Raw genomic sequence first — 15335 nt, 5'->3', positions numbered from 1 at the left:
AAAAGGAAAAATCTAAGTCAAAAATTTCGTGCCACATACAAAATTCGTAATTGATTTCCATATCACGCCCCTAAGTTGATTCGTGTCTGCTATTGGGTACGCTCCCAAGTGCCGGTGTATGTTAGCCGCGAAAGCCAATGGCAATGTCATAAAAAATGCTCCAAAGTCTTATCATCCCCCCCCACATGCTATCACTTGTCGCACCGATTTTGCATAGGTTAGGTTGAAAAGAGGGTGCAGATATTAATCCGCCCCATGCCACTATGGACATACACCTAAGCCAGTAATCGGCTTGTTGTGCGCTCTAAAAAAAACTATAAAGTAACCTCTAAAAAGAAAATTTTAAGTTAGGAATTGCTTGCTACTTACGAAATCCTTAATTGTTTTCAATATCACTCCCCTAAGTTGGTTCATATCTGGTATTGTGTCTCCACCTAAGTGCCGGTATCTGTTAGCCGCGAAAGCCGGGCAATGTCATAGAAAATGCTCCAAAGTCTCATCATCTTCCCCGCATGTCCTACACATGCTATCACTTGCCGCACCGATTTTACATAAGTGAGCTCGTAGTCCTCTGTGTCCCGTTATGATACCAATAGCTATACTGACCTCCTTCTTGCTTCCTTTCAGTAATAGCCTCGTCTTCTCGCGATCTGGATCCCCCTCCATAGGATTTTCGCCGTCCTACTTACTGTTTCGCTGTTCCACAATGTTGCATGCGCTTTCGTCGACCACTCCCTTAACTCGGACTGTGTCGACCCGAAAGGCTTCGGGTTAACCAAGTTTATAGACGGCAGTTCTCTGGCCTTCACCGACAAATAATCTGACCTTTCATTTCCCTTTACTCCGTTATGGCCGGGCACCTAAACGATGCGGATTTTGCCATCCTCTGAGGAGGCGTTAATCTCCTTCTTACACTGAAAGACTGTTCGTGATCTTACCGCCCTGGTTTTTATGGCCTTTATGGCAATTTGACTGTTGGTAAAGATGTTCACACTCGACGTCATCGTGTTAGCACCACACCACTCCGTGATTGCCCGGATCTTCGCCAGCGGGACCGTATTATGGTCAGGCAGTTTAAAACAGATCTCAGTCCCTGGGTTCTTAATGTAGACCCCCAGGCCCACTCTGTCCTCTAGCTATGATCCATCCGTATAACATTATGGAGCTCACTTTTGGATAAGTGAGTTCGCAGTCAACTATACTGACTTCTTTTCAGTAATAGCCTCTTCTTCTCACCATTCAGGATTTTCGTCGATCCCATAGGATTTTCATCACCCTAACGACCGTTTCGCTGTTCCACAGTTCGTCGCCCACGCCCTTAACTCGAAAAGCTTCGAGTAAACCATGTTGATTGACGGCTGTACTCTGGTCCTCATTGCCAAATCGTCTGCTCTCTCATTTTCCCTTACTCCGCTATGGCCCGGCAACCAAACGATGCAGATCTGCCTCCCTCAGAGAAGGCATTAATCTCCTTCTAACGCTCTAAGACTGGTCGTGACTTTACCGTCCTGGTTGTTATTGAACTGATGGTCAGATTGCTGTCCGTAATGATGTTCACACTCGACGTCCTCGCGTTCCGTGATCGCCTGAATCTCCGCCTGCAGGACCGTATTATGGTCAGGCAGTCCAAAACAGATCTCAGTCCCTGGGTTCTCAATGTAAACCCCCAGTCGCAGTCTATCCTCCGGCATTGATCCATCTGTGTGGCATGAACTTTTAGATGGCAATACCAGAATTCTATCAATCCAGAACTATGCAGCTGGTAGCAGTGCCTCGCACTCGACTTTAGGTGTCGTCTCAGGTAGCCGATCGGAAACCACTTCCATACCTTCCAGGTTTCCTATCATCGCCTTGATTATACCGCGATGGTGTGATCTGATCCTATCCTCTATGCATTCCCTCAACGCCTTAAGTCTCATAGACTCAGTGGCGACCTCACACTTGATCTGTATGTCTATGGGTCGGATATCTAGAGTAGTCTACACTGCCGTAGTGGGCTTGGCCTTTTCTAAGACAACATATTCTCCGAACCTGTTGTATTATGCTTACGTTGAACAGTGGGAGAAAATCGAAAAAATCTAGTAAAAAACTAGATTTTTTCGGCATAATTTTTAAGGGCTCGGGAGATCGATTTATATGGGAGCTTTATCAACTTATACACCGCCTTTATACACCGTGATTTAAGTGACATACGCGTTTTTGCACGGCTCCATTAAATTGAAGTTTATTACCTGTTCCCGGCCTGGCTTGAACCCAACAAAGAAACACCACAACCACGGCTGCTTCGGAAGCTCTGGAGCATGGAATGCTGAGGATGCATTGACTGGTTTGGCTGATTTCCTTGTTATAATTTCAACAAAAATCTTGAGAATCGGCGAAAAAAAAAGTTTATTTTATTGGAAGAAAATTGGAAAAGTCTCTCTCACGCTGTTAACCGGAAGATTTTTTTGCACTTTCACCACTCTGTAACACAACAAAAACAGCTGGTACGCCTGACAGATTTTATGTGGTATGTTCAGTAGGTCTACAAGTAATGCATGCAAAATACAACTGTATAATCCGAGACTTGTCACATAACGTAGAAACGATTGTAGGACTAATCGCACAACTAATCATCCGAGTCCACATCTGTAGTACAATTGAGTCATTCGAACCAATTATTATTGCGCCTTAAAGTATACTTCATATTATAAAAATCTAAAGCTACAGGATAAATAATCACTAGATATGCCTAACACACCTGTTGCAAGCACATCCCAACAAACAAAGCGTAAGATAGGCGAAACATCACCAGAAAATAATAACATGGCAAAGAAACCTGTTGGTAGTATGGAGGTCAGTGAACTTATGGAAATTATGAAATTCACTATGAATAATATACTTGAAGAGAAAATTAAGAATCTGCCCACCAAACAAGATATGGAAGATGTTAAAGCCGGTATATCATTTGCAACTTCTGAAATTGCCAATCTGAAGACTGAAAATATTCAGTTAAAACAGGAAGTGGAATTGCTCAAGAACAAACTGGAAGAAAGCGACAGGAATGTGGCATGGTTGGAGCATCAAATACAAAACACAAAGCTTGTCTTTAAAAATATTTCAAAAGATAAGCCTGCTCTGAATATAGTCAAACAGATATGTAATGACATGCTAAACATCAACCCCCCTATAGCTTCGGCAAGAACCCTTTATGAACGAAACGGATTGCAAACTGTAATAGCCGAGTTCCCAAATGAAAATGCAGTAGTTGAGGTTCTGAAAAATACTAAAGCTTTAGCAGGGTCTGCAATCTCAATTGAAAGAGATCTGAACCCTAGAAGGCAGAGAAACAAGATAGCTATGCTGCTCATAAGAAAGTCAATTCTCGAAGAATCAAGAAAACATAAAATCGTAGTTAGAGATGATAAATTAAACATCAATAACAAGTGGTTCTATTGGAACAGCGAAAGAAAATTAATGTGTGGGCGAGAAGAGGGGGAGTCCGTATTAAAAGAATTATATGGGAATGAACTGACAACAGCATTCTACAATAATATTTTTGAAAAAATTGCGTCAAAAAACTAGATGATCTCCAAGGGAGACAAAGCTCAAAGAAAAAACAAAATAATATGGAAATTAAAATTATATCGTACAATGTAAACGGAGTATCAAATAAATATTTGTTCCCTAATTTTTTTAACTATCTAAAGGAGTTTGAAATCATTATCCTCATAGAAACACATATCACAGCACAAAAAAGATCTCAAACCGAAAAATACTTCCCCGAGTATGAAATATATTGGGTAGATGCCATAAAAATAAATAGATTTGGTCGTGCTATCGGCGGAGTATTCGTAGGAGTGAAAAAATCTTTAAATAAAGCAGGCATAAAGCATACATTTATTCTTAATCAGACACTCTGTGGATTACAGATTATAACAGAAAATTTTCAACTGTTGATAGTTCCACTCTATATAAGGGGCTCAGACTGGATACGAGAGTTTGCCCTAGCAAAATTGTTCATGGAAAAAATGAAATGCGAAAACCTTATAGTGCTAGGTGATATAAACGTTAGAATAGGCGAATCACAACAAGGCATTGTTGATCTATATAGAGATTCGTTCCACGCATGTACTGGGCCGAGAAAGTCTAAAGATAAAGAATTAAATACGAATGGACGAAGGTATATCGACTACTGCAATGAACATAACCTGGTAATTCTAAATGGCCAAACATTAGGAGATGAGGACGGTAATTTTACATATTTGAGCAACACCGGAACCTCAGTAAATGATATATGCTCAGTATCCATAAACATGCTTCAATATGTGGAAAGCTTCAAGGTGGTAGACAAAATCTGGTCAGATCATTTGCCAATAACTCTTAACCTAAAGCTAAACAACACAGTAGTCCCACAAAATAGGCTCAATTTACTACCGAAGCTGCATTGGAAAGATAGTCATAAATTGCAATACCAGGAAAACCTCACCGCTAATCTGAGCTTACAATTAATGTCCAACAATATAACATGTCTCAAGCACATGACAAATACAATTGTTGCATCGGCAGTTCAGCAAAACAAAGCGCAGCAGTACGTACCACAGAAAAAGTGGTTTAATGATAGATGCTACTGGGCAAGAAGGAAAACATTTGAAATCTTATCGAAATTTCGGAAATCATCGTCGGAAACAGATAGACAGGCATATTTGAGCGCAAAAAAAAGATATAAGGACATTTGCGAAGTATCTAAAAGAATGTACTACGCCAATATCTCTGAGAAACTAAATAATACATCGAATGCAAAAGAATGGTGGAGTTTAGTAAGAGAGTTAAATGGCCAGGACTTTCGTATCAGTCATACTTTATCCGCAGAGATACTTAGAACCCATTTTATGGAACTGCTCAGGCAGGAACAATCGTCTTTGAGAGTTCATTACGCACCTGCACTGATCGTAAACGACATTCTAGATAAAGACATAACATTAGAGGAAATTAAGTATACCCTTGCCAAAACAAAACCGAACAAGGCGCCAGGTGAAGACCGAATTCCCTATGAATTCTATTCAAATGCTACTGATGAATTCCTGACCCAGCTTGCAGCAATTTTCAACAAGATCTACACCGAGGGCAAAATTGAGGAAGAATTTCAGAAAACAGTTATATTCCCTATTCATAAAAAAGGCAGACTCGATGATGCATCGAATTATAGAGGTATATCCTTTATGAATTCCGTGGCTAAAATATTCATGGGTGTACTAAATGATAGACTGGGACAATGGGTTGAAGAAAACAATATATTGGTTGAATTCCAGGCAGGTTTTCGAAAAAACTATTCTACGGTGGACAATATATATAATTTAGCTTCGATGGTCAATATCAAGCTGGCGGAAAAGAAGAAGGTTTACGCGTTTTTTGTAGATTTTCGAGCGGCATTTGACAAAATTTCACGAAACTTACTTTTCTACAAATTAAATCAGATTGGCATCTCTTTCAAATTTATAAAGATGATAGAAGCTGTCTATCAAAACACTCAGTCAGCAGTGTGGACTGGAGAAGAGCTGTCTGGTTATTTTGATACAGAATCTGGTGTAAAACAAGGGTGCTTACTATCGCCATTATTATTTTCTCTTTATATAAACGACTTAAGCGATGCACTGGAAGGAGGTGTAGATATAGAAGGCATAAACATAAAAACCCTGCTGTATGCTGACGACATAGTAATTTTAGCGGAGGATTCAACTACCCTGCAACAAATGATAGCAAACTTGGAAGAATTTTGTAAAAAATGGAGCTTAATAGTCAACACTGAGAAGTCTAAAATCATGGTATTCCGAAACGGGGGAAGACTATCACAGCAGGATAAATGGTTCTTCCATGCAGAACCATTAGAAGTGGTATCAGAATATAAGTACTTAGGGGTGGTACTAACGCCCAAAATGAAGTTCTTGAAGCATATTCAGTCCCGGACAACACAAGCTAAAAGTGCTATAAAAGCAACATGGAAAAACTTCTTAAAGAAAGACGAAATATCCCTGCAAGATAAATGGAACTTGTACATGGCGGTTTGCAGATCGGTACAGTCGTATGCAGCGCAGGTCTGGGGCTATGAATATTTTGAAGAAGTTGACCAATTGCAGCGTTTTTTCTTAAAAACTGTTCTTAATTTGCCAGACTCTACACCAAATTATGCTCTCTATATGGAAACAGACTTACAAGAAAGTCATTTATACACACTGGGACTGCATTTGAAGTATATATCTAGTACGTTGTACAGATATAAAAGGGATAGACTGCCGCATAAACTTACACTTATAATGGTCCAGAAACAAATATTTTGGGTGAAAGCTTTAAACGACATTCTAAATGAGCTGGATATGCAACCATTGGTTGGAAATATAACGCAAGGTGAATGGAACAGTATGACTAATTCCATCATAGATTCACTATCGCAAGCTAACAAGCAAAGATTGCTGCAGAAAGCTTTACAAAGCAGGTCACGGTTTTATAAAAACCTGGATTTCACAAGAGGGTGTTTGTACCTAAATGGCGAATATAAAGTTAAGGACATTACGTGGATATTTAAAGCACGGGTCGATTTTATATACCTCAATGCTAATCAAAGAGGCTTAAATTTGGTTGACAACGATTTGTGCACGCTATGCAATTTGAGGGAGAGAGAGACAATATACCATTTTCTTGCCGTATGTCCCATACTAAGAAGCCAACGCATGCTTTTCTTTCACAGGCCGACGCTGACAGAACCTGAATTAATTAGCATCTTAGATGGAAGAGAGGTAGCAGACTGGGATAATCTTATAAAATATACCAAAAATGCCTTACAATACCGAAAGCTAATATTAACCGAGTACGCCTAATACTATTAAGCATAGACTAAAATGTCCCTTAAACACAGCTTTGAAAATGTTTCTTTAAATCCGGCTGACGACTTGAAGTCATAGCCGTAAATCTTTATTTTGATGGATTAACTCTGAAATACGCTAATATATTGCTTTTATTTTATTTTAAGTTTATTTAGACATTATTGTATTGAAAAAGAAAATAATGAAAATAAAGATTACTACTACTACTACTACTACTTATCAACTTATAGACCGACTTGGGCGGCACTTAGCACAGTTTTGCGGTTTGTAGGGCTCAAGAAGTCCAATACGGAGATCAGTTTGTATGGGAGCTATATCAGGTTATAGACCGATTTAGACCGTACTTGGCACAGTTGTTAAAAGTCATAATGGAACACCGCATGCTATATTTCAGCCAAATCGGACAAAATTTGCGGTTTGTAGGGCTCAAAAAGTCAAATCCGGAGATCAGTTTGTATGGGAGCTACATCAGGTTATACACCCATTTAGACCGTACTTGTCACAGTTGTTGAAAGTCATAACGGAACACTACATGCAAAAATTCAGCCAAATCGGACAAAAATTGCGGCTTACAGGGGCTCAAGAAATAAAATCGATAGATCGGTTTATATGGAAACTATATCTAAATCTGAACCGATATGGCCCAACGACCTTTTAAGGGCACTTTCTTCTGGTAAACTCAGGAAAAATTATTGAGATTTCTCAATTCATATGTTTCTTAGAATTTTTTGGTTTTGGGACCTCAAATAAAGATTTGGCAGCCTCAACAAATTTTCAAAACACCGAAGTGACCAACTCTAGGTGCCTGCCAAAGCCCCTCAGCTCTTACCATTCCAAGTTTCAAAGATATATCTCTACTCGTTCTCACTCGGCGTATTTATTACTAGTTTTTTTCGATTTTCTCCCACTCCCACTATGGAGGCGTAACTAAGTATTGATCTCCACATTTCTTGTCTACGGCTGGCCTACATAGTATCCAACATCTATGAGCCTTCTCGGCATGCTCCTGAATGTGACACTTCCAATTCAGTTTCCTGTCCAATACCACTCCTAAATATTTGACCTTGCCACATATCAAAATCGTTCTATTGCTTCAAATTGGCCCACCTTCGTTTTCTTCGTGATCGGGCAGATCTCAGTCTTCTCTGGGTTAACATTGAAATCCCTAGGTCTATCCCAGTCCCTTTCGGCCCGTCTCCATAGCTGATTGCGATCACTTACCCTTCAAAGTAATATAAAATTATCTGCATAGCATACGGGTCCAAATCCCCCCACAGTCAGCATCCGTTATAGGTTATTCTCGATTTCAATGCATACGACCAATGTGTACTTCATGGCATCAAATGATTCTTCTATTTGATGCACAACCTCTTTCAACGCAGTCTCTACCCACTTTCCCGGTGTCGGCGGATACCCCTAACCCAGAGATCCATGTTCGGGGAAACGAAGTCCATCCCTTCTACAAGGATAGACTCCCCTGGTACAAAAACTGTGGCATGTCACATCCTACCACGTTGCCTTTCCATACCCCAAGTGATCAGAAAATGCCCAAAGTTTGAGAAGCGACTGACTCCCTCGTTCGTAGGGTGATTTTCGTTGCAACAAACCCAACATAGTTGAGCAAAGACCTAAGATTGAGAATGGTTTTAGGCTCCTCCTTGTTACAGAGATAAGCACCGCCGCAGTACCCTGTACCTTTTCTAATACGGTTGTCCAAAGCCCGATGCCACACCAGAATCGGTAGAACAACCGTCGTTAAAATTCCAGTTCTTCATCCACTGCGTAAGCACCCAACATTTTGCTATCGATTTGCGACACACAGTGGGATAGAACCGAAAAAAATTAGTAAAAAATATGCCGTGTGAGAACGAGTAAAGATATCTCTTTGAAATTTGGAATGGTTAGAGCTGAGGTGTTTGCGAGATCGTGTAAAATTTCAAGTCCCGACTCCTTTTGGACTTTTGGTAAGAAAAAGTGAATATAGATGTCTTAACAATTCTTTTTGCAGATAAAAGTGTTCTTAAAAAACCAAAAATAAATTTTAAACCGATTTTTTCACAGAAATATCCAAAATACCCATTTCGGGTAAAGATGGAAGATTTCAAAATCAGCTTTTTTTTTGTGGACACTTGCTGCGGCAAGGCCATTGAAAATTTAGTCACAAATCCAAATCATGCATAAAAATGAATGAGCACTATCTTAATACGAGGTGGCCAACTTTAGGGAGCCTGCCAAAAGCCGCCTGGGCAACAAAGGGTCTTGAAATTTTCCGCACGATCTCGCTAACACCTCAGCTATAATCACTCATTTCCAAGAGATATCTCACCCATTCTCACATGGCATATAGTTTACTATTTTTTTTAGTTCTATACCACTGTGCGACAGGTGTAGGTGTATGACTTCTACTATTCAGTTCTCCATTCAGTTCAGTTCAATTATGGTCCGAATCGGTCCATTACTTGGTATAGCTCCAATAGAATAGCAATTCTTTTCTTTTATCCTCTGTTTGCCTAGAAAGGGATACCGGGAAAAGAACTCGACAAATGCGTTCCATGGTGGGGGGTATATAAGATTCGGCCGGACCGAACTTAACACTTTTTTACTTGTTAACTTCTGAGCTTGCCCAAATCTGGTGATGTGCGTTAGCATTACTTACCGTAATAAAGTTCTTCTTCATTCTTGCAGAAGCGGCTTCAACCAACAACCGTAGGCTTGAAGGCAGCATCTCCGAATTGTGTGCCATATAGAGGGACGCCAGTCACTCGTTTAGTAACCCCTTTTATACCCTCCATATCGAAATATCCATTTCCGATGATCCATTTCTTGATCAGCGTAAAAATCTAAGACGATCTAGACATGTCCGTCCGTCTGTCCGCCTGTCCGTCTGTCTGTTGAAATTACGCTACAGTCTTTAAAAATAGAGATATTGAGCTGAAACTTTGCATAGATTCTTTTTTTGTCCATAAGCAGGTTAAGTTCGAAGATGGGCTATATCGGACTATATCTTGATATAGCCCCCATATAGACCGATCAGCCGATTTAGAGTCATAGGCCCATAAAAGCCACATTTATTATCCGATTTTGCTGAAATTTGGGACAGTGGGTTGTATTAGGCTCTTCGAGATACTTCGTTAATCTGGCCCAGATCGATTCAGATTTGGATATAGCCCCCATATAGACCGATCCGCCGATAAAGGGTCTTAGGCCCATAAAAGGCACATTTATTATCAGATTTTGCTGAAATTTGGGACAGTGAGTTGTGTTAGACCCCTCAAGATTCTTCGTTAGTTTGGCCCAGATCGATCCAGATTTGGATATAGCTGCCATATAGACCGATCCTCCGATTTTGGGTCTTAGGCCCATAAAAGCCACATTTATTATCCGATTTTTCTAAAATTTGGGACAGTGAGTTGTGTTAGGCCCTTCGACATCCTTCGTTAAATTGGCCCAGATCGATTCAGATTTGGATATAGCTGCCATATAGACCGATCCTCCGATTTAGGGTCTTAGGCCCATAAAAGCCACATTTATTATCCGATGTCGCAGACATTTGAGGCAGTGAGTTGCGTTAGACCCCTCGAGATCCTTCGTTAGTTTGGCCCAGATCGGTCCAGATTTTGATATAACTGCCATATAGACCGATCCTCCGATTTAGGGTCTTAGGCCCATAAAAGCCACATTTATTATTCGATTTTGCCGAAATTTGAGACAATGAGTTGCGTTAGATTTGTATATAGCTGCCATATAGACCGATCTCTCGATTTAAGGTTTTGTGTCCATAAAAGGCGCATTTATTGTCCGATTTCGCCGAGATTTCGGACAGTTCGTTGTGTTAGGCGATATCCTTGTCGCATATGGTTCAGATCGGTTTATTTATAGTTATAGCTTCTAAAAAGACCAATATTTTGTTATACACAATTGAACAATGACTTGTACCGATTAGTATTTGGTCCAAATCGGAACCTATTTCGATATAACTGCTATGGGACATAAGGTATGCCATATACCCGAGGTGGTGGGTATCCAGTTCGGCCGGGCCGAACTTACCGCCTTTCTACCTGTTTAGTATCATTTCGCTGAAATCGATGGATTTTGATTCCGGACCACTGTGCAACATGTCTCAGAACTCATAGAAGTACCAACATTGAGTGGATAACCACGGCATATGTTCTCGTCGGGATTTAGACCCCAAGTAAGGCAAACGATGTATTATCAGTCCATAATGTCCACTTTTCAAAAGGATTGTGACCAAAAACTGGAAAATTTTTTGACAAAGCAGTTAAGAAGAGACCACCAAACCATATGTATATGAATCCAGCGGCATCCATACCATAGATGTTGGTGAAGGGTAATGAGGGTTGTCAGTGTTCTGAGTGATGATATTCACTTCTTGCCTCCGTAGCCCATCGTTTAAAACAATGATTTTTGTGATTAACGCCAAAAAACCAAAAGACGCAAACTCAATTGTGCGATTCCATTATTCGGCGAGGGACTGATAAGCTCCTTCCGCCCTGCCTCTTTGCGACCTTTGCGATTGTGTGAAAGTGCTTTGCAGTAAATTGATTAAGTTTGATATTCCCTTTGAGTTTAATTAAAAGTGTTGTCGGTCTCGCACTGTGAAAAGGATCCATGAGCGAAAAAGGATGTTTTTCCAGAAACAGCAGAATGCGAGAATAATGGTAAAGAAATGTAAATTAATAAATGTATTTCCGGTTTATAAGCAAATTTGACATGAAATTTATTCAGAAGTGTGAATCGTTTCATAAGCTGTCAACGGATTAATAGTACAATGGGATCGCAAGGCGTACAAGGATGTAAAGAAAAAATAAAAACATTATAACATGAAGTGGAAGTGAATGGCGAAAAGCTTTCTTCTTGAAACAATCACATAGTTTCCGTTGAGTTTCCAAAAAGGAACCAGAACTTTTAAGGCAAAAATAAGTTGGAAGTAGGATTTCTTTTAATTTCCTTGAATTGGGAGAAGATGGCATCTTTTATAGTTTTAAAGCATATTTCATTGACATTAAACCCACTTTTTGTGCTGAATATCCCGTTAATAGGAAATTTCTAGGCAGTAAATAAGTCGAAAGTCAACATTAATTTTTTTGTGCTTTACTTCTATGGGGCTAGTAATCGGTGACAGGGTGGGGACACTTCGCCCTGAATGCGGACGGATATCGAACTCGTGCCATTGTGACGCTGAACGCGTTCGAATCCTGGCGAGAACATCGGACAAAGCGGTATTTATCCGTTCTTAATGTTGGCGACATTTGCGAGGTGCAATGCCATGCATGGTCATTTAAAAAATTTCCGCAAAGATTTGTCGCACTGCGGGACGCCTTTCGGACTCGGTTATAAAAAAGGCCTCTTATCATTGAGTTTAAACTTGAATCGGAAAGCACTCATTGATGTGTGAGAATTTGCCCCTTCTCGGTTCCTGGTGATAATGTTCCTCAGACATTTCGACTCAAATATGGATATCAAATTCGTGCTGCACTTCCAAATCCCTTTAATTTGAGCCCCAGATTGCCATTGCCGGTAAATATGAACCGTTTGGAGGGTGTTTTGGGGTTTGGGGCGGCCACCGGCACTTTGCACTGAAATTAGCTATCAAATTCGTTCTTTATTCCCAACGGAAATGAAGTTCAGTTTAGGGGGTGCTTTAGGGCGTACCTCAAAACACTTGGCTTCAAAATTGGATATCAAACTCGTTTTCTACTCTCAAATACCTTTCAATTGAATCCCATATTGTCATAATGGGTTAAATAACCCATTTGACGTATCTTTACGCTGGGTACTTGAACCCAAATTTTAATACCATATTCATATCTGGTCGCCAAAACCTTTCATTTGATTCACTTATTGTTCCCTTCGGACAACTTTCGGTCCGCCTCCACCCGATATCTAAAGACTATATAGCCTATGTTTCCTTCAGGACAATCATACGCAATCTATGAAAATTCTAAGAAAACCGGTTCAGCCAAGTACCATATAGTCATAAGGGGCCCAATGGCGTTTTTGAGGGTTGGCGTAACCCCCTATACATCGATATGATTTTGTATGCCAGATTCAAAATCTACTACTGAATACCTTCCATTTGAGCCCCATATTGAAATGAACGTCCAATATGTCTGTTTGGGGGAGTTTTGGGGCTGGGGCGGCCGATGGGTACGTAGACTCAAATTTTAATACCATATTCGTATTCTACTCTCCAATACCTTTCATTTGATACCTATATTGTCCCGATCGGTCCACTTTTGATCTTCGGTTGGTTTTTTTTGCATAAGGGGGGAAGGGTCCGTCCCCTTTCCGATACCCAAAAATTATATACCCTATGATTCCTTCCAGACCAACCTACACATTATGCGAAAATTTCGAGAAAATAAGTTCTGTCGTTTTTCAGTCTATACGGAACAATCAAACCGAGTCCCATATATCCGTGATTGGCTAATGTGACCAGTTTGGGCGTTTTTGAGGGGGTGGCCCCCTATACTTCGACATGAATTTGTATGCCAGATTCGTTATTTACTCCCGCATATTTTTCATTTGATACTCATATTGTCCTTATCGGTCCATTTTAGATTTTGGGTGGTGTTTTTGGGGTAACGTTAGAGGTTCGCCCCCTTCCCTTATCAATAAATGATAAAGCCTATTCCTAATTCTTGACCATATTCGTAATCTACTCCCGAATACCTTTCATTTGAGTCCCATATTGTCGTGATCGTCAAATATATATATTTTAAAGGGTATTGGGGCTGGGGCGGCCCCCCAGGTACTTGGACCTAACTTTTTGATTATGAAATTCGTACTCCTCTCTTGAATACCTTTCAATTGAATCCCATATTGTCCCGATCGGTCGACTATTATTTTTGGGTAGTACTGGAGAAGATTATACGAGAAGTAGCTATGGTATCGGCTACCATACCATGTACTACACGCCTATGCCGACGACATCGTCATAATGGGTCGGTCATCAGAAGAAGCCATTGTAGCTTTTAAAAATATCGAAAGAGAATCAACGGAAGTGGGCCTGACAATAAATGGAAACAAGTAAAAGCGCGCTAAGTTCGGCCGGGCCGAATCTTATATACCCTCCACCATGGATCGCATTTGTCGAGTTCTTTTCCCGGCATCTCTTCTTAGGCAAAAAGGATATAAGAAAAGATTTGCTCTGCTATTAGAGCGATATTAAGATATGGTCTGGTTTGGACCACAATTAAATTATATGTTGGAGACCTGTGTAAAATGTCAGCCAATTCGAATAAGAATTGAGCCCTTTGGGGGCTCAAGAAGTAAAATAGTGAGATCGATTTATATGGGAGCTGTATCGGGTTATAGACCGATTCAGACCATAATAAACTCATATGTTGATGGTCATGAGAGAATCCGTCGTACAAAATTTCAGGCAAATCGGATAATAATTGCGACCTCTAGAGGCTCAAGAAGTCAAGATCCCAGATCGGTTTATATGGCAGCTATATCAGGCTATGAACCGATTTGAACCTTATTTGACACAGTTGTTGAAAGTAAGAATAAAATATGTTATGCAAAATTTCAGCTAAATCGGATAGGAATTGCGCCCTCTAGAAGCTCAAGAAGTCACGTCCCCAGATCCGTTTATATGACAGCTATATCAGGTTATGAACCGATTTGAACCATACTTGGCACAGTTGTTGGATATCATAACAAAATATTTGGTGCAAAATTTCATTCCAATCGGATAAGAATTGCGTCCTCTAGAGGCTCAAGAATTCTAGACACAAGATTGGTTTATATGGCAGCTATATCAGGTTATGGACCGATTTGAATCATACTTGGCACAGTTGTTGTAAGTCATAACAAAACACGTCGTGCAAAATTTCATTCCAATCGGATAAGAATTGCGCACTCAAGAGGCTCAAGAAATCTTGACCCAAGATCCGTTTATATGGCAGTTATATCAAAATATGAACCGATATGGCCCATTTACAATACCAACCGACCTACACTAATAAGAAGTATTTGTGCAAAATTTCAAGCGGCTAGCTTTAATCTTTCGAAAGTTAGCGTGCTTTCGACAGACAGACGGACGGATGGAGGGACGGACGGACGGACAGACGGACGGACATGGCTAGATCGAAATAAAATGTCGCGACGATCAAGAATATATGTACTTTATGGGATCTCAGACGAATATTTCGAGTAGAATGACGAAATTAGTATACCCCCCATCCTATGGTGGAGGGTATAATAAGGCAAAGTGAATGCTATCAACTCCCCACAAAGTTTTGTACCCCCGTTTGGGGTTGATATGAGGGAAGTATCCCCTGTTCCTTAATGGAATATTCATGGGAAATTCTGTATTTAGTAATATTGGGACGCGAATTCCATTTATTTTTGGGGTGCATTTGCATACATTGGGGTCAAATTTCTCTTGGGGTCATTTTTCATAATGAAAAAGCATTCCGAATTTGGGCCTTTTTTCCATCTTCAATT

General features: G+C 40.2%; 1 protein-coding gene across 1 annotated transcript in view; it reads left to right on the top strand.

Moving 5' to 3' along the window:
* The first annotated feature begins 2727 nt into the window (after positions 1-2727).
* Positions 2728-15335, top strand: part of LOC131996908 (uncharacterized) — a 37348-nt gene continuing 24740 nt past the window's right edge. The window contains exons 1-2 of the mRNA XM_059367107.1: positions 2728-3483; positions 3690-6472. Of these exons, the coding sequence (XP_059223090.1) occupies positions 2728-3483; positions 3690-6472 (3539 nt within the window). The remainder of the gene's footprint in view (positions 3484-3689; positions 6473-15335) is intronic.

This window comes from Stomoxys calcitrans, chromosome 4 (genome assembly GCF_963082655.1).
Source record: "Stomoxys calcitrans chromosome 4, idStoCalc2.1, whole genome shotgun sequence".
NCBI classification, from domain to species: Eukaryota; Metazoa; Arthropoda; class Insecta; order Diptera; family Muscidae; genus Stomoxys; species Stomoxys calcitrans.
Note: the sequence above shows the minus strand (reverse complement) of the source record. Positions and strands in the feature narration are given on the sequence as shown.